Below are 22,196 nucleotides of genomic sequence, written 5' to 3' on the forward strand. Positions count from 1 at the left end.
ATGATTATGCGGCAAGTTGTGTGGAATGGCTCTTATAGTTTGTGTCTGTGTTGCATTAGGATGACCAGTCGGATAAGACCTGCTAGTCAGCAGTTTTGTTTTGATGAAGACACACAATCTGCGTTAAGTCTGTCACACCTGTGAAATGCATAACAGAACATAAGTATATCATAAGATTGCTGAACCAATTAATTATTCTCCTGGCATTCGACTGTAGTTGGTCACTTCTTATGATTTAAAGCTTAAACATCTATTGTAGATCCGAACATTACCTAAGCTTTAAGTCTTAAGCCATAAGAAATTGACCAATCATAGTTTATTATTCTTCTCATATTCAATTGTCGATTTCTTATGACTCAAGATTTAAAACTTAGATAATGATAGATTATTGTAGAAAACCTATTACCCTAGATCTACAGATTAGATCTATAATAGATTTTTAAGCCTTAAGTCATAAGGAATGGATGAATCATAATCAGTTATTCTCCTCGCATTCGATTGTAGTTGGTTAAATTCTTACGGCTTAAAGCTTAAACACTTATTATTCAGATCTCAATTTACTGTTGATAAGACGATGTATATCCATACAAACTTGCATAGCCGCATAAACGTATGCATAAAGAAAATTATCCAATCACATTTTACGTTCGTCTTTATAGAAGAAATGTTCAATCGAAATTCTTCTTTTCCATGGAATGGAAGGAAAGATTCTGATTAGTTGATTCGTTTATACATTATGCGTTATGCGTTATGCAAGAATCTGTGCTGCGGCCTTAATACGCATTCTATAATAAGAAATTGACGACTATGATTGGTCAATTTTCAACTTCTAACTTCTGATTTATGACTAATGGCTTATTGTAGAATGGCCATAAGACTAAAACGGGGAGCACAGACTCTTACATAACGGGGAGCACTCTTAAGGCATAAGGAATTGAACTAATCAGAGTTTTTTATTTCATGGAAAGGAAGGAAACAGAGAACTTCGACTTGTATATTTTTTTATGTATAATGTGTTATGCGTTATGCAAAAATCTGTACTCGCCGTTTATATTCACACAACTTGCATAGCCACATAAATATATGCATAACAAAAATTATTTAATAACATTTTACATGCGTCTTAAGATAAATGCGATTGTATAATTTTCTTTATGCATATGTTTACGACTGTACAAATTTATTTGAATATATTATTAAATACAAGAATCAATTATGAATATCGGCCTAAGTCTGATGAAATCCAACGAAATTCGATGAAATCATGAATTCCTTGAAGTAAAAAAAAATGAATTTTGGTGAAGTCTGGCAAAGTCCAATAAATTCCAGTGAAGTCTTGAAATCTTAAGTCCAATTGTATACCTATTTTCTAAATGGTTACTTTCTCGAAATTTGTTCATTTTTGTAATTTTCACCTCATTTCAAGATACAGAATTGATTTTCAGAAGATGCGCTCTGTTGTTTATTGCGAATACTAAAAATCTATAGTTACATATCTATAGTTACCTGTTTATAAATTTTATAATATTCACAGTGAGTACTAAAACCTAATGATAAAAATACAGAATTTTATGTAACGCATAACATATAAATGCCTAAGAAAATGAATCAATCAAAAGGCCGGAGTACAGATCTTTGCATAATGCATAGTACATATAAAGCATAAAAAAATCAATCAATCTTTTATTTTATGGAAAGGAAATAAATGAAGGACTAATTGGTTCAGCTTTGCAATTATTGTAAAATTCTTTAATACAATTTATTCTTGTTTTAGTTTTTCACTAGATTTAAATGTAAATAATTAACTATTTTAATCTTACAATAATTGCAAAGCTGCTTTTTCTGTTGAATACTATAAGTAATATAATGAAAAATATGAAAATTTATCTCATATTTTTCTTCCGAAAAAATATTTTTCAACATGTACATATTTTTTTTAATTTTCACATTAATAATAATTATTATATATGAAGAATATATTTTGTATATGAAGAAAAGTTCATGAAAATGAAAATTAATAGTAACCTTAACTTAATTGATAATTAATCCAATTGAAAAACAAAATTTGTAGATATATATATAATTCATCGTTTCTGATCTAATCTTTTCTTGAAAAATAAACATTCTTGTTAAAAAATAAAAAATAATTATTCTTTCTATTTAAAAAAGAATTTTAAAATTAATAATTCTATTATATTTAATATTTATATTTTTCTATTTAATTCCCTATTATTAACAAAATTTTTATTATTAGTACAAATATAACAGTAAAATTTTATTATTAGTACAAAGTTAATTGAAATTTGGTGTCTAAGAATTGCTCCAAATTAAAAATATATAGAGATCGAATGAGTCAATCTTATTAAAGAGGAAATTCATTGTAGGGGCTTCGCTTTTTGATCGTTGGGGTCGAATCTGTGAAGCGTGTAATGTAATAGCACCTGTCGCACCACCTGTTATACCGCGTCACAACTGCATTCCAACATTCCAGTCGAGCGCGGAGAAAACGATGAACACGCGTGCGTATCGTACGTAGATTCACTTCGTATGTGACGTATGTATGTATGTCTCACTCGCCGCCGCTTTCACTCATTCTCACTCCACGTTCATGAACTCCATTCGGTATCCGAAACGCCAGCGCGCAGTGCCGGATTTATTCTTGTCACGGCCCCTGTCGCATAAATGTAACCTTGGGGTCATATTCTATATTTTTGAAGTGAAAAGATGAAAATGTCAAAAGTGAGTATATTTATAAGGTTACAATGTTGATAAATAAAATTATAAATATTAATAATCAATAAAATTATAAATATTCTAATAAATTCTCTCACTTTTGTAATTTTTATCTCGTTCAAAATACGAAATTGTTCTCTCTTTCTCTCTCTCTCTCTCTCTCTCTCTCTCCCCCCCCTTTCTGGAGTTTAATTTAAATTATTAAAGAATCCTTTTTTGAAACTTAATTTATATCGACTTTAATTTTATTTTATTCTCGAAAAATAAATAATTTAGTATCTAAATTTGCTAATTATGTCAGATGATTTCCAAGCTATGGAATTTGTTGAATTATAATGAAGTGATAATGATTTGATTCCTAAAAAATGAAAAGATTACTTGTAACAGACTAGTAACCGTGATTTATGAGTGGAATAGAACGATTCAGATCATTCTTTCAATTTTTTTATAAACGGTACAATAGATAAAATTTGCATTATCCATTCTAAACTCACGTTATGATACGTTATGACACGCATCATCTTGATATTTCGAGAATAAAGCAGAATCACGAGAATCAGAAGAGTCATGTAGAATTTCAGCCTTGTTTGATCTCGTAGAAAAGCCTCGACGTCATCGACTCCGCACGAATAAATCCGCTCCTGGCTGCTTCTGGTCGCGTTGCATCTCCTCCCACCATACGCAGCCCCCGCGTATTGGTTGCAGTCCCTTTAAAATTTGAATCTCTGTCGGTTACTGAGTCTTGTCGCAACTGTACTCTGTGCGGGCAGTGCAATTGTATATCCGTCTTGATTTGGTTGGGCAATCCGAGGCGAACGCAGTGAACCCGCGAATCCAGGACTCCAGGACTATACTAGGACCGCGACTATCGGTGTAGGCGGATCACCTGTTGATTTCCACGAGGATCGTCGTGGCGTGAGGTAAGTTCAAGAAACAAAGTTGAACAAACAAAGAAAAGGGAGACTGGGACTGAGACTCTTTTCGTGACTTTGGAGCGCGTTTAAAATTCTACCTGAATGTTCCGTAGATATCACCTTATCGTTGTTTAATATTCAGCAAACAACAAGAATAAAATGAAAAACTTGAGTACTTAAGGATAGAAATTTGAACATAGCTCTGATTGATCTCATTGCAGTGCAGATCAACATCCGGCTGTGAATAATGTCGGAGACCAGCGGGGATAATGCCAAATACAAGTGGACGCCCGAGAGCACTGCGTTACTCGTCTCGGTGTGGTCTGACCGGCAGGTGCAGAAGCAGCTTGAATATGCTCCCCGGCCACAGGTAATCTGGGAAAGCGTAGCTCGCTACATGAAGAAGAAGGGCTACAATGTAGCGGGTAAGCAATGCCGGTCGCGTATGAAGCAAGTCCTGGTGTGCTACCGTGAGGCCAAGCGGGCAGGCACTCATGATTGCGTGGAACAGTACTATGAGACCGTCGACCGCGTACTGAAGAGCAAGCGTCTGGAGCATATCAACATCAATGGTGTGGACACTGTGGGTAAGTATAGGAATTGTTGGTTGTAGAACAGTTTGATTCAAAACTCTAGAATATACAAATATTTAATAACGTTTTTGGCCTAAACAGGTTATATTAATCTAGGTTGGATTAATGATGTGCATAAGTTAATATTACTTCTGATTGTTATTAGACTCAACTGTAAAGTCACCACCAAAGGATGTAAAGACTAACAAGAATCTACAAATGAGACTGAAAGTTCAGGAACCTGTGCAATCTCTCTTTCGAACGAACGCTCTGTCCCCAACGTGGGTGATGGGATGTAAGGCATTTTGTTTTATCGTGGAAAATTTTATTTATCTAATGTTAGCTTTTATGATCTTTTTTTTCTTTGCAGATGAAAATGAATATCCAGAGTCACCTGAATCCAACGAGACCATAATAGCCAAGCCATATAGGGTCTTTTCTCCTACGAGAGACGTTGCCATAAATACTGGCGAGCGTTTCACTCAGATTGGCAATCAAGCAGTACAGACAAACCCAATTGTGATAGAGAAGCCGATACGAGAAGACTATCAGCAAAATTTACTGTCGCCTTTTTCATACGGAGAGGTTCCTTATCAAAATGCAGTGCAGAATGTACAGAATCAAATTATTCAGGAGAACATGCAGCAATATCAGAATATCCAGCAACAAAATTATACCGGATGGAATCAGTTACCACAGCAAAACGTATTGGCAAACAATCGACTCGGTTTCCAGCAGAACGTGCACAATCAGCCATATATGCCGAATGGAACAATGCAGAACAATGTGATGCAGAATCCTAATGTAGAGAAGATCGCACGCCAGCAAAATCAGCTACACCGAAGCGTACCATATACAAATAATCAAGCGATGCCGCAGGAGCCGCGAAAGGTTATCTATGGACAAAACATAACTACATATAGGCAATATCAAGATGCAGAACCGCGTCTTACTCGCATGGCGAACGTTATTCCAAATGGATCGTCACCAGACTATTCTCCAGATGTTTCTCAGAACTTAAATGATGCTTTCTGCGAGTCGAAGAGCGATGACAAGACACATAACTTAAATGAGACATACAGTCGATCTAATAATCCTACGGCGGATGCAACTATTCTGACGAACAATGCAACTTGTAATGATGACACTTTGCTGCTGGAATTGTTGTTGGATTCACCTACTCCATCAGAGAATTGTGGAAAATCGCGGGATAGTGCTGTGAATACAGATATTGAATTAGCAATACCGAATGCACCATTCAGGAAGAAGAAAGCACAGAAATTGGAGCAGCTTGTACTCAATGCGATTAATTCTCAAAATGAAGTCGTCAATAAGGTAGAATATTATATGCTTATAATTAAATCTTTTTATTAAACTTTATTATACTTGTTTTATTTTTTCTCTTACTTTTTATTTATATAACATTTTATATTTTAAATAATGTAGCTTTTATGTTATTCCAATTTCTTAGATCTTGGCTGCGCAGAATGACATGGTGACGCGATTTCTCGACGTTGACAGAGACCGGCAAAACAGGCTCGAGAACAGGTTGGATGATTTGTTAAATGTTGTTCATGCTACAGTACTCAATAAGAACGAAACACCTCCATCACCACCACCACCGATGCCGGAAACTGTGATCACTTCCTTACTTCCGCCACCGAAGCCCGGAATGATCCCACCTAAATTGGATCTAGTTCCTCCGAAGCCTTGTCGCGTTCCTTGTACAATTCCGAATTCGAACGTCGAGCTAATCAATCAGAATCCTGTTCTGACTAGACCTGGCGTCGTGTCGCCAATCACTGTTAGCCCAGCAGGCAAGAAGCTCGGTACAATATGGACAAAATTGGGTCCAGTGTCCACATCGCCGTTCGTGAAGGCTCAGCAGCGACTTGGTTTTCAGCCTGTCTTCAACAATGACGCACGCACAAAATCGTCGGCAGAAAGACGCATTGCTAGGGAAATAAGCGGGTTGCGTATGGACATGCGAGGCTTGATCTATGAAACATCGAAGCTATTGGAAGCAGAGCGTGAACTCGAGGAGAAGATAGAAAACGCGCGGCTGGAACTGAATATGGGTCAGACTTTGACCGCGCGTAGAAAACTGTTCACGCAGCGGGAACCCATTCCCATCATGATACTAACTGCAGCTTTTTTGGATACCGAATGTCGCGCATACGAACAAGATCCGCCTTATCATGGCACCTGGAATTCGCGGAAGGAGATACTCAAATATGCGCGACAGGATAACCTGGTAGCCGGACAGGGTGAGAGCTACGAGCGTATGTGTCAATTAAACGCGGCAGTTCGACGTGATTATCTGAATTGCGAACCATGCGATTCATCGACTCCAGCAAAACCGTTCAACATTGGCGAGAACGTCAATAATGAAGCTGGAGTGCAGAAACAAACCATTCAGCAACTCGCGCGGCTCGTGATGAACAGCGCGAGATGGCGACATTCTGCTCCACCGAACCAGCAGCAAAATTCAGTCTGTCCTCCAATTCAAACGATAAATAAAAATGTTCAGGACGTCGAGTACAATGTGACCTTCACTGCTCCAAAGGCAAATGCGCCTCCACCTCCTGATGAACTGCAAGGATTTATGAAAGATTACGACGTGCAGCAGAAACAAGGTAATCATACTAAAGTAGCTTCTGACGGTAAACCATTGGCAAATGATCTGCGTCAACCTAAATTCCCGATGGGTTTTACCACTACTATGTTAATCACCAATGATAAAAAAAACGCAACTTTACCGAAACAAAACGGCGGAATATCTAAAGAATTGGGATTCGACAATCCGGTGACCGATCGCAGAAACAATGTTCGTTTCATGGATGAGGCATTGGCCGAACTACAGAAAATGTATATCGAGCGTCAAAATAGTGAAATGTCCGAAGCATTATTGCCTTTTGTCATAAGTAACGGTAATAGTGCAATAAGTCTACAAAATCGCAATTTGATAGAGCGTTATGTGAACGACTTGATATCGAAAAAGTCGACTAGAGACAAGGACACAGACTCAGATAATGATGAGGAATATCTTGACACTACCACTAGTATGCATCCAACTTGCGTGGTGCGTAGAGGCTCACTGACATCAAACGGCACAGCATCGACAGAAACTGCTTTTTCGGCGAAACTTAAAGCTAATCACTGTAGAATTAGTTAAGCACAGGGTAAGACAAAAATAGAATCATATTTTTTATATTTGTTTTCACTTGCGCGATCAGTTTTCTTTATACATAATTGCTCAATTGTGTGTACTAGGTTCCTCATCACTTGTTACTTCATGATATACTTATTGTTTTTCAATCAACATTATATTCTAATAAAAATAAAATAATGGCCTTATAATAGTTCATCGCAGAGCTGAAAGTTTAAGTTAGCGATACAATCCTTAAATACTAGCAAATAGAAAGCTATAAATAGCGATATTAGTTACATCTTTTCCAAACAGACTTAATGTTGAATTTTTAGAAATCAAAAATGATAATATGCTCACGTATTTTTCATTTTTTTTAATAATAAAGAGAAAGAAAGATACATAAAAAAACAGTTGTTGAACTAATCGATTTAATATGTATCTAAGTAGATCTTTTATTACTGTTTTTCTCTTCGCGAACAATCTTGTTTTTTTCTGCTTTTTATTACTTTTCTTTAAAATTTCCTATTGCAAATATCTCCATCTAACAGTGTCCAATTAACAAAATTATTTAATTTTGATTCTACTTTAGGCCTCATCTACAATAGTCGCACAGATTGTGTTGCATGTCGCAAGTAGTAGCGTCACAGGAAAAGTCGCATGTTGCAGTGTTGAGTGTCGCTAAATGAGCATCTACAATAGTCGTAAGGATTGTTTGCAAGCAATTTGACAACAAATTCTATCACCAAATTTGCTGTGTTGTGCTGATTAGCTGAGCTCATGCGACACGTTTGTCGCAGAAAGTTGAAAGTGGCTTAACTCCGTACGATAAGAGATGCTCTTGCGATTGCAACAATCATGTGACTAGAAGCAACACTCCTGCGACATTCTCATACGACATGCAGCACAGTCTGTGCGACTATTATAAACGAGATTTTTAATTGTTACTATGAATAGAAGACACAAATATATCATAAAATGAAAATTTTTTGCTCCTAAGATTACTAAACGAATAATAGTATATATGATCAAGTATTTTAATAATTTTTTATTAGCAAATTAAAAAACAAGAAAATAATGATATATATGTATATAATGTAATTAATATCAGAATTTCAGTGTTTAAAAATTCAAGTGAACCCTTTATACTTTCATTAATTCTTGGATCTTCAATCAGTACATTAGTAACACCAATTTAGTTATTATACCATTAGTTTCCCTGTTTTACATATTCATTCTTCTCAGTTTGTTTAAAAAAAAAAAAAACAAAAAAAACAGAAAATGAAATTAACTTGAAATGAGAAAAATGATAATAAAAAATTTGTTTAAACACTTATTGAATCAGTTAGATTCAACAACTAATTTTTAAAATTACTTACTTGATCCATCTACTTATAAAGTAACATCTTCTCTTCAATTGTACCATCTCATCAGTTTTTTCTCCTTTTATTTTTTTTTATTAAATCTTATAAATCAAAGAATTATAAATGCCTATGAGAGCCAATAAGAGAAAAATACAGAAGCATATCTTTGCTTATTGTCGAACAGAATGCAGAAGTAATTACTTTTGTATGGACTATTGATTTTTGGAACACTTACAATTTTATTAATACTTTAACATCTACTGAGATTAAAGAACATCTTTTCATTAAGATGTGCACTGGTAGGGAACATCACAAATTATGTTTTTTTATTCAAAATACCAAATTCAGTCCTAAAGATCAGATTAATATTAACAAATAATGTTTATATCCAAAGTATTAAGGGAACAGCTTTGCAAACATTTAAATATCGACCCGTTATATGAAGTATATCTCAAAACTCTTTGCCTAAACGAAACGACATATTTATCCAACATTCTGTCAGTACATTTTATGTTTCAATCATATACAAATGTATCACATAACACTATGTTTAAATGCATATCAGAGACATCAAAATTAAACTACGAACAATTTCGCTTCTGATAATTCAATTCATTCGTAACATTTGTAATAGATGGAAAATATCTTTGTATAAATAAATTATTAATATGGCTCTTATAGGCATTATAATTCTTTGATTTATTCTTTGGAGTCTGTCAATTCTTTTTATTGTAAATTTTAAAATCTATTATTTCTATTTATATTTGAACCATAAATATTTCATTAATCTTTCTTCTTTTTATAATAAGATAATTGGATTTTATATAGTCTGTCTAAGCTTTGTAATTTTTTCTAATTTTTTGCGGAGTCAAAAATTGAAAACTAATGATCAGATTCAAGAGAGGAAATATTTCTGAATATTGAAAACAATATGAGACAAACATTTTCCTGAATCTTTTTTTCTCTTTTTTTTCAACATTACTTCATTTTATTTGGTTTAATCTAAGAGAAAAATTATTTCATGTAAATCATGTAAATCAATGCGAGTACTTAAGGATTAATACAGATCTACTTATTGACAATTTGTACCTATATTACTAATTTAGTTTATTAACGATAAAATTTAGCGATTACGTCATTACCATATAGATTTTTGAGGAATAATACATTCCGTAGAAATATGTTATACTAATGATTTGAATTAAGCATACAGTGCAATGGTATCTGTTGAGACCTTTTATCTATTGTTTTCATATTATACAATGTTTATTACTCTTGTGTTATATAAGTAATCTATTTGCGTCCACTATGCACATAATATGCATAATTACAAGTAAATTCATCGATCAAGCAATTCCGTAAATATCGCGCAAGATTCAAAGAAGGGAATTTATTACTTACGTATATCGTTAGATAGAATTTTTATGGGAACTATCTCATGTTTTTATATCATGACTTGAATGAATTTATATATATAATTTCATTATTCTTTGACATAAATCGTAAAATTATATTTAAGCGAAATAAAAATGTTCATCGTCTTCCATTCAATGTGCCAAATTAGCGATGTGCAAATTGAATTTCATTTATAAACAAATGCCTTATTATTAATAAAGAATATAAGCTATACTTATAACTCTTATCCTTTATAAACATAATATAAAAATTATCAAAAAATTCGTCAAATAGAAAAAACGGTACGAAATATCTTTGGTATACGAAATAATTTTATATATATGTGTATATACACAAGGTGTTCTGAAAAGATTTTGTCAATTTTTTATGTAGATAGAGCGGATTAAACTGAGTCGAAAAGACCTCTACTATTTTGCAATTTTCGCAATAATTAACAAGATATTAATTATTAAAGATTGGTAAATATTGGTCTTGAATAATTTTTTACTCAAATACTATCAACTTTAAAAAAGCTGCAAGAGAACAAAAATCATTTATTTTCTTCTCATAAAGTTCTGAGAATTTTTTTCAGAATTTTTTAATATCGTATTGTTTCATGTTGGTAAAAATAAGAAAATGTTGATAAAAGGTTGATAAAGGCAGATAAAAGGATTAAAAAGTTGATAAAAAATTTCGAAAAAATTCTTAGAGTTCTTCTATGAGAAGAAAATAAATGAGTTTTATTTCTTGCAGTTTTTCTGTAAAGTTGATAATATTTAAAAAATTATTCAAGACCAATATTTACCAATTTAATATTTTTATTTATTAAATTTTTATATTATATTTTTTTATATTTTTTTATATTTTTTTATATTTATATTATATTTATATTAGATTTTATATATATTTTGCTTACATAATATGAGTACAATAATAATAACGAATAACACATATAATATATATATATGTTATTTGTTATTATTATTATTAGTATTACTGTACTCATATAAGCATGCATAAGAATTTATCAAGTTGTATAATCACACATTATATAAATACATATTTTTTTTATTCAGAATTTGTTCTTTATTCTTTATTACAGTCACTTTGGTGAGGTATAGTTTAAATTCTGATATTTCTTCTAGTAATGTGGATTAATAACGAGTCCAGAGAAAAGCATTACGGCTTCTTCATTCAATGGGTCCATTTTTCTTACAATAGAATACACAAATGGACGATTTATTACCAATGTTTCCTCGAAATTCAAAGAAAAAGCCTGTATTACAAGACCTGCAATATATACATAATCATTATAAAACATCGAAGGAATTTCATTGTCTATCTGTGAGACTCTTTCATTCATAGACGGAGTTGACATATCTCTCTTTTAATATTTAAATATTTAATATTGTATATTAGATAATATAGATAATGTCTAATAGATTTATTATAAATAACTTCTTGCAGTATTAATAATCTCAAAAGAACATTCAATACTAAAATGTGATGATATATTTTAATACTTCATATAATAAGCACAATCAGTGACAAGCACATAGTACATATAAGGCGTGTGTTAATTAAAACCAAAGTGAAAGACAATGTAAGTTACAAAAAAAGTCGAATATTTCTGCGAGAAGTCGAAAATAATTGTAATTCAAGACCGGCAATTTATCTCGCCTATGGGTGTAGAATTTTTGACTGATAAAAGGAGAAGGAGCAGAGTACAAAATGACTTTTTTTATTTTTTATTTATTTTATGTTCTTTGTTATCATCCTCTTTTTTACAATTGCGAATTGCGACACTCTGTCTAATAATCGGTAAGGGTCATTTATATGGCCGTAACTGTATACCATAATTTGTAAGAATTGATTAATCACGTTCGAGTTCCCCTTTCATTCATTGAAAGAGAGGAATGCTCGATTGTGATTAGTTATTCCTAAAAGTTGTTTCTGCTATGCGCGCAGTTGTATTGCCACCACAAATATCGATCGGCATCCGCGCACATTTTAAAAATTCACAGTTGATTTTTAATCCAATTCCTGTTTAGTGTGAATTTCCACATTAAGCTAAATTTTGTGCACCACGATTTCACATTATAGTTGTCAGACTTAATAATTGATAATTAATATTAATCGTCGATCAATGATTTCGAAGTTTTTAAAAACTGCTTCATCTTTTTCTTCCGAGGATATATAAAATCTTCACATCAGAATCGTAATTCTGTTATTTATACATCTCATATTTTATATTGTTATTAACAGTGTGTCTACTTGTTTTTTTAGTCATGTAACATCCATGTAAAATTACTCAGCTCTTTGAAGCGATCGTTGCAATTGAATTTTTAAACTTGTAGATTTCCGACGTTTGAATTAAAAGAATGTTTAGGAGAATATATTGAAAGTAACAAGAGAATGAGCACAGTGATAATATCATGTGGAAGAGATTGCGAGAAAAATTATTAAACTTTAATAAATTATTCTTGATTTTTATATTTTTTAAAATGCGATATTATATTTTTCAAGATTACGTCGTTTTGTTTTATACAAATTTCCATAATAAGCTTATTGCATTTTAAACCCTTTATTAATCTTTAACAAAATTTTGAAATTCGAAAAGCTCAATTATCAAAAGTAAAACGATTATTATGAATTTCAACGTAATTTGTTTTGTATCAGGATGCAAGAAACGATTATTAGTGATCGTTGCAACTAGTAGCGCAATCATTCGTAAGTTCATTGATTATGTAGTAATTTAGATTAATTTTATTTCTAAATCATCGAACTAATTTAATTTACTGACATATCCGGCGAACAGCAGAACATAGAATTCCTCTTCCCGTTTCGATTTAATAATGCCATACAAGAATGGATGATCAATATGAATCTCTTTGGTCTGGTTGACAATAAGAGAATAATTCACCAACTCGACTTCTGAAACAAATCATTGATTTCAGTAAGGCTTCATTTTCGTTTTATTTTTTCGACATCCCACAAGCTTCGCGCTTTTTATGCGTTTTTGATTCCTGTAAAGGAATCATAGTGTAAATTGCTCTCATGCTGCATGCTCTATTTCATATAAAGTTAGTATACTTTCCAAAAAAAGTTAAACAAATGGGAAGTCTCTTGATATAATGAAATTAAAGAATAATATAGAGGATTACAGAATATTCTATCGAAATATATGTGTGGCAATAAATCCGATAATTGAGTATAACATTTAATTTCGCTTGAGTTTTCATCTTTTATAGTTTTTTTATAGTATCATGTTGTGTTAAAACAATGTGAATTGTTATATGATTGTTTGCACTTGTTGTCTTAGTAGTTCCTCTGAAATATTTGACAATTTTGTAAGCACAATTTTTATTTAGAAGGAATATTCAAAAGTACTATCCAAGAAAGTACTTTCAAAAAAATACTATCCAAGGAAGTACTCTTCAAAAAATTACCTATATATAAATATATCACAAGTTTAAAAAATAAAATCGGAGTAGTACAAAAATTCGAGTCACATAGAAATTGCTATTATTATTATTATTTATTACTCAGATATGAACATATCAAATTTATACTTTCTTAATTATATCAATTTGATATTTTTTAAAAAGACACCACTTTACCTCTGTAAATTATTATGCAATGGGTTCGATAATATATCCAACAAATAGATTTACGATATTATTACTTTCAGAGTTTAACTTGACGATGCTATAGAGGAACGCATGATCCACTCTAAATTCCAGTGGAAATGTGAAACTGGTAGCTTCTATCATCACTGCTGCTGAAACAATTCATCAACAGTTCATGCTATAAATTTATGCTATAAATCTTCTATTATTGATTTAGTTGCTGGAATGCCTCGTACAAGAAATTTCGCTGTTTCATATGCAATACGTACTTATTGTTACACATCAACTTGATGCATCGCTTGATTGCTAATGATAACGAAACATCGTGCAAGAGAGACTTTGACCATGACATGAAATACGATTATTTTGTAATTAATTCAATGAAGTTAATTTATTTTCGTTAAGAAATTCTCTTGAATGCCTCTGAATATGAAAATAATGCACATTATTAATGCAATTATTCTTTTCCAGTTGCAAAATTATGTCGAAATTATATCGAAATGTGCATCACAACATCGTTAAATATTAGTGATAAACGACGTAATATATATCAACTGATCATGTTGTTTACAACGAACTGCACGAAGCAATCTTTCGCCTATTTAAATTTCAGACTATTGTCCAAAGAAAAGAAAGATTTTATCAATTTTTTCCCGTATTTATATTTGATATTATACGCAAATGAGCGATCTATCAAAAAGTCATTGATTCATATTTGTGTGCATCGTTAATGAGTGACAACTAAAACAAATGTACCTGCGATCTTTTTATATTGTTAATCATATCATAATTTTAGTCATAAAGCGATTTTTTTGCAAATATTTTCGTTTACATGCTGCATAACATTGATTTTCAATTTTAGAATAGTAGCAATTCATAATTAATATAAATGTTTTTTAGATATTTCTTCACTTTGCTCAATGCGATGCGAATGTTTATTGCCATTATATTTTTCCTTCGACTATAGATCTTTTAATAAATTAAATGTTAATGATGATAATTGTGATTGGTTTAATATTGGATTAATTAATTTAAAGTTCGATCATACTTGTTCATTTTTTAATAAAAATTTATATATATATATATTTATAATATATATATATATATTTATAAACTTATGAAACTAAGCTAGATAAATTCGGATGTGCTGCAGTCGAGTTCAAAAATTTTTTTTGAAAAATTTTGTTACTGAAATCATAAGAAAATTATCGAAACAAAACACTCATAGAATATTTGAATACTGACAGCATTAATTTAACAATAATGATATAATAAAAGTTATTGGAGATATTTGGAAGATACACATTATTATTATTACATATATATGTATTATTGCGGATTGAGAACATATCCTTTAAAAAGCGTTAAGAAACTAGGCTCTTCTTCGAAACCAACTAATTTAATGATATTATAGAAAAATGAACGATCAATCACGAAGTCTTGACTTTCTTGAATAATTTTGAAGAATAAATTCATTCTTGGAACATAGGATTTATGTAGAAATTATATACGACAAAAACAGATTCTTGTTGAATTTCGTTTACTGCACTTGCGAAAATAAAACATACACAAAACAATTAAAAAGAATAAATATTTTCTAAATACAAACAATAAAAGTTGGGACAAAAGGACTAAAAGATACAAATATTAGTGCAAAATAAACTAATTGAGAAAAGAAAAATCTTAAAGAAGATAGAAAACACAAAAGTGGAACAAAAATTTTAATATAAAGAAAAATTCCTATAATGTGAAACGAGGTTTAAATATTCCTTAAATAAATTTAGTTGCAAAATATAATTTATCTAAGAAATAAATCTGTCTTGAATTTTCTCATTATTGATCTTAATTATGCGCAAAGAGATATTAACGAATGTTAAATATTTATAGTTATAATAAATAAAAAATAACATTTTTGAAACTGCGTTTAATATTTTCCACTTGCAATGCAACCACAGTATTTTTTTCTTTAATCTTCAATTTATACGAGGAATTAATTTAAATGAATACCGAGAAAATTAAAATAATAAGATAATAAAATTCTGTTTTTCTCACGTAATATGTGAGATTTTATAATTTATTCAAATATAAGAGGAACGTCATATTTATTTGATGGATCATTATATTAATAATGTATATTTATATTTATTTGATGGTCTATTATATTAATAATTTTATTTCCAACTTTATTCCTCACATAATTATCTAAATATCTGCATATTTTATATATGCACAACTGTATGTATAGATATTGAAATTATATTTACATCATTAGTAATTAATTTAATAAAATAATTTTATTTTTCATTTCAATTAGTTCCTACATTTCTATACGTTATTAAGTAATTTATTAAACAAAAGTAAAGTGCTTCATTTGGATGACGGGCATGAAAATTCGTCCAGTGAATAAAATCAATGAATTCGAGTTATCGATTTTATCGCCACGCTGCGCTGCTACGATGACATATAAAAATGGGCGATTAACCGAAAACTCTTCAGATCTTCGAGGTGAAATTTTGATTCTTTTTAAGACTCCTGCAACTATCATATATACTTATTTATATTTTTATTTATTGTACATATATATTATGAATGCAACCATAAGTATAGCGCATATTTTATAACTTTAAAGTCTTTATTTAAATTTAATTTAATTTTTATTTATTCTATAATATTATACGAAATGTATACATTGTAGAAAAAAATAATAAAATAAATTAAGTAAAAAATTATACGTGTGTATAAAAAACTGAATATATAGATTAATATCGAACTCAGAGCAGCGTTAAGTACAATGAAGTATAATGAAAAAAGAAAAGAATATTGTTAATCTATCTTTAAAAAAATATTGTACTTGTAGTATAGAATTAATCACATATGTATTTTCTAAATTCTTTCAAGTGAATCTCATTCTAAAGAATTTAGAGAGTACACATACATAAAAGCGTACACATGCATAATACACATACATAGATTATTATTAAGTTTCGTACTTATCATACGAAGATCCAACAGGAATAATATAACACCAATATGTATATAACTTTTTAATACATGTTAGACACGAATGAATTATTATGTACAATAATCTACATGGTCAGATATATTAATAAATGTTATAATTTTAATAGGATTAGTCGACATAATAATTTTTTTATTGTAAGTCAGTTATATCTCAGGTGCAATAATAATTCCGGAAAATAGTGTCAATATTCGTCGTCTTTTATGTTCTCGGGTTTGATAGACTATGATTAAGTAATAAAATAATGGATGATCGAGATATTCGTCATCGTATTCTTCTAAAGAAAACATCACTAACATCATTCTTGAAAGAAAAGTGTGATGCTAATGGAGGTAAGAATTCGCTGCTGCTCTTTTTTGAATTATTAAACAACAAATTAAATTGTATAATCATGCTCATAATTAATAATATAATAAGAGACAAAAAGAGTTAAACATGCGTCAAGATGAAGAACTAAGATAATAAATGCGTTTCAAAACTTAGTTTTAATTTGCACTTCGATATAGAAAAATGCTATAATTGCTAAAATATTCAATTGTTATTCACAATTCGTGAACACTCATTAGAAAAGTAAACGAGTACAATTAAAAACAAATTTCAATCATAATTCATGTATATTCAGATTATTGTATAAATGCAAAAAAAATATTAACGACATGCAATGTACACATTGCATATCATATACATACGAATCACTTTTTATTACATAAAAAATATATATGTGCAATTCGCACATGTATACGTGAAACTATTCCTGTGTTATTCACAGACTTTGTGAATTTTACTACACTTCTTCTGTTATAATTAAATTCATATAATCGATATTGGGAGGAGAACAAGAATCTGCTTTCATGTAAGATTACCTATCAATAATAGCTATCAAAGAAATATAAGCATTAAATACATATATTTTTAACAGAAAGAATACACTGAAAAAATACTATATTTAATAAATATTTGTTTGAATAGCCCTAAGTAAATATTTACTATATGTAAACATATATTTATTTATTGTAAGTAAATGTTTACTTAGTACTATTCATAAAAATATGTATTAAAATTTAATAAATTTTTTCCAATATAGAAATATAGTGAACCGACTCCACTAAGCTGCAAATTGTATTATTTTGTTAAATCATTAATTATTATTATGTTTATACACGTAAATTTATGCGTAGATTTATTATACTGGATATATGTTAATTAATAATTAGGTTTGATTATGTATTCGGAAAACAATGTTATTTCTTGTTCACGTCGATAAATTTGATAATAAAATGATTGATCAACCGAAAACTGCGGGGTCTGCATGAATAATGAAATATTCACATAAACCCGCCATTTTGAAACATATTAATTATGTAATAATAGTGTGAATATCTATCAGAGAATTTTCATTACGAATCTTCATACAGTTGTACAGCTGCAACATCACAACAGATAATAGAAGCAATATGTAGTGATAAATGCAATTTTTTGTTCATGATATCGAAAGTAAATTGAATTTATTAAATATATTTTGATTTATTACTAATTTACAAGCAAAAAAATGTAAGAAATTTGCTTCGTAACGAAAACATAATAATTAATCATCATAATATTAATTATTGCTACAAAATACAAAAAGTGTAACTGTACGAAATACAGAATGTGCACAGTATATTGCAGTATATTTCTAAACTGGACAAAGTAAACAACTCGCTTCAATGAGCGCAAATTTGTGAGCAGTAGATATACAGCGACTATACAAATATATAGATATCGATATTTAAACTAAAAGTGAAAGGACGAATGATGATAAACGATCATCAACCAATTTGCATTATGAATTATAAACGAATCCGTTATATAATGGGATGACATCTCTGGATTTTCTGTCTATCTTGACGATATGATACACGAATGGACGATCGATTGAGAATTTTTCCGGAATTATTGAGATTTTGTCCACGACGAAGATCGCTGAAACACACGATTGATTTATCACATGCGACTCATTCACTCACCCATTCGTATCGCGAAATCGTAGAACAGATATACAACATGCAACTGCAATGCTATATAAATTTGTTACCGTGCAAGAAGAAATAGAGTTTTCGCAGAATATAAAGTAAGAAAATTAGAAAAGAATAAAATAGAAATGTTGCGATGCGCAGAAATATCAAGACGATCAGACAAGATTATTGTGAAGCACATAAAAACATTTTTGTCATATCCATTTTTATTTATAACTTTTTATTTATATGTAAATTAAAATACTTTACAGTAATATCTCTTTTTTTTACGTAAAATTATCGTAAACAATGTTTGTCACTTTGTTATCTGTTTCTTTTTACATTGTCTTAAGTTATGCGAAAAATTTTCTCACGAATAGAAAAATAATATTTATATTTGTCATATGACAAATCTAAATGAAAAATAAGATAAAATTTAATGAGCTGTAAATATATATGCATGTATACATGCATATAGATGTTTTTAAATTAATTTATTTTAAATGTTAAAAAATATATAAATCTGAAAAAATGAAATAACAAACATCTATTTCATAGTATATAAATATTAATAACATTATTAATAATTAACAGAACTTTTATTACATACTATTCAAACAACATTATTATTCAAATAACAAATCACATGTCAACATTAAAAAGTGAGAAATTGTGAAGATTATTTCAGATATTACTAAAAATAATTCTACATTCACAAATTCTCTTGAATCATTTGTAATTAAATTAAATTAAATTCAAAGAATTAAGAATCAACAATCAATAATATTAGGCAAACAACAAATATTAATTGATAGCTGTAATTAATTGATTTTAGCAAAAAACACTAAAAATGTTACTTATGATTTAACGTAAAATGTTACTTTCTCAAGATGTAAACGATCATAAGCATATTAATATGCATGACATTTCATTTACTGCAACTAGTAAATCGGTACAGTAACTATCCCGGTGAACAGCGACACAGCGTCACCATTTCCGCTCTCCTGATCCTGAAGAATCTTGATAATATTAAAAATAAATGGATGATCAATTTCCACATCGATCTGCAACATCAGACATCGCATTTCGAACTCCAATCCTGGAACAGATTATTGGATTGTTCGTGCGAACCGCGATGTTATAATGATTAATCCTTATTCGCTTCGTAGAAGCGATTCGTGACCGCAGAGCAAAGACATTATGCGTCCTATTAAATTATTATGTGACGAAAAATGTGATGCCTAACTTACAGTGTACATTACTGTGCATCGTGATAATTCTGGATTCAAATCTAATAATATTCTATTGATATTTTTTTAAGAAAAAAAAAAGCAACTACATTTTGTGTCAATTTCGTGTAGAAATCTAGTAGTGTAGATGCCCAAAACAATTCTTTTTTTGTATTTATATTTACAATTATTTTTCAATATACAGACGTCACAAGCATAACAGTGAGCAAATTAAATCCAAAAAATTAAATAAAAAATACAATTAAAATAAAAATATAATTATCTCTTAAATTAAAAGAAAAATTCATTCATAAAATCTATGATTTGAAAAGTATTGAAATGTATTGAAATGTATTGAAAAGTAATTTTAATAAATACACTCATTCTATTTTATCGAGATTGAATATAATATTAAAAAGACTATCTTTTTAGATATTAATTTTAAAAAAGCACCTTATGTAATACCAAAAGCGAACGTAAACCATCGTATAGATGATGTAACGAAAAACATTAGAATGAGATTAAAAAATTATGATATATTTCAAGTGCTTAATATTTTATTAGTAAATTCTAAAAAAAATTAAAGATTTAGCAATATAATAAAAAAACACATAGACAGAAAAAAATCAATGGTTGATTTAGTGCAGGCGAAATGAATCTATGCTTAAATGAAATTAAAAAAGAAATTATTCACTCCCAACGCTGTTATCTGTTATGTGAAGCTGATCACATAAGTTATTCATGTTATGTAATTTTTCATCTCCAAGATGAGCGTCAATGTATAAATGAAAATTTTTTTCTCTTTTTCTCGATACAACGCGAAAATCTAAAAGAGTTGTATTGAATTATTATATTAAGCAGTGCTGTATTTGTTATCATGTTGAATTATATTGTATTACAGTACAATCGATTACGGGAAATATTAAAAACTCGCTGAAGGTTCAAAGACGAATTCGACAAAAATCGGAGCTACGTTGTGTTTAATGATGCAGTAGAAGGGTCTGTCCGCATTGAAGATTAACGGTTCAAGTAGAGGAGCTGGTCTTCCGGGTAAGAATATTACATCTATAAAAAAATCATACAACCAGATCATACGGACATGTTGATTTATAAACATTTCCGTTCACTATTTGCATAATCTTCATCAAAGCGATTTTGTTAAAGTATTATTAGCATGACCGAGTATCTTCCTCGTCATAGAACTTTCAAGCAACAGAAAGTTGAAAGATTGTGACAGTATTGTTTCGTCACGGTGCATGTTGGAAATATCGCGAAAGAGAAACTTTATCGATTTATAAGCTGTACAGAGTATTAGAAAAGAGAGCGAATTAAACGATATTTTTGTTCATTTTAAATTAACATCTGTTGTTTGATCCATATGTGTATGTTGTATATATAAAATTGTATAATAAATCAAAAAATGAAATTAAGTTGCTATACTTTTTGCATTAATTTAATTTCATTATTTCGGTTTATTAAAATTACTTTATTTTTTAGGATATATATATATATATATATATATGAAAAGTTGAGAAAAATAATAAATATTAATTATATTAATTTATATATATTTTTCAAAAGGTCTATTTTTTAAATTAAATTTTTTAAATTGACAATTTTTAAAAAATAAAATAATCAATAATTCATAGATGTTAATATATCGGTGATCGAATTAACTCTTATTTTAATTTAAGATAATAAATTCGTGAAAATTTAAATACACATAGAAAATGTGCATGATCGAAAAAAGGAACAGAAAGTTAAAAATCTTAAATGAATATTTTTAAGATTTAAGAAACGATGAAGTTCTTTACAATTTTTCTAATTTAATTTAGGAGGATTATTAGCATTTCAGACTGATTGTATTGAAAGTCCGAAAGTTATCGGCGCGTAATCATATCTGAAATAAATTGATTCAATAAAGAATGTATATTGTATTCGAAATATTTAACTTTGATGATTCTCTCGTATTTGATGTATTTTAAATAAATATTTCATCTATTGAATATAGATGCATTGTCTCAAAATGAATAGGCTTGCTAAAAACTCTGTACCAATCGGTATATTAAATTCTATATATATTAGGTTACTAATCTACGGGAAAAACGCCACGAACTTTTTCCCACACCTAATATATATATATATATATATATATATATATATATATATATATATATATATATATATATATAATAAATA

General features: G+C 29.6%; 2 protein-coding genes across 2 annotated transcripts in view; one reads left to right on the forward strand and one right to left on the reverse strand.

Annotated features, from left to right (window-relative positions):
* Window positions 1-3,894: 3,894 nt before the first annotated feature.
* Window positions 3,895-7,394, forward strand: LOC105621347. The gene is made up of 4 exons (XM_012202816.1): window positions 3,895-4,234; window positions 4,386-4,514; window positions 4,590-5,554; window positions 5,691-7,394. Exons 1-4 carry the CDS (start codon window positions 3,895-3,897, stop codon window positions 7,392-7,394), a joined length of 3,138 nt encoding a protein of 1,045 aa, XP_012058206.1.
* A 3,792-nt stretch (window positions 7,395-11,186) lies between these two features.
* The window catches only part of LOC105621358 (alaserpin-like), a 23,237-nt gene continuing 12,227 nt past the window's right edge, over window positions 11,187-22,196 (reverse strand). The window contains exons 6-7 of the mRNA XM_012202826.1: window positions 12,930-13,060; window positions 11,187-11,416 (exon numbers count right to left, since the gene is read on the reverse strand). Coding sequence (XP_012058216.1) covers window positions 11,408-11,416; window positions 12,930-13,060 — 140 coding nt within the window. The 3' untranslated portion in view covers window positions 11,187-11,407. The remainder of the gene's footprint in view (window positions 11,417-12,929; window positions 13,061-22,196) is intronic.

This window comes from Atta cephalotes (genome assembly GCF_000143395.1).
Source record: "Atta cephalotes unplaced genomic scaffold scaffold00002, whole genome shotgun sequence".
NCBI classification, from domain to species: Eukaryota; Metazoa; Arthropoda; class Insecta; order Hymenoptera; family Formicidae; genus Atta; species Atta cephalotes.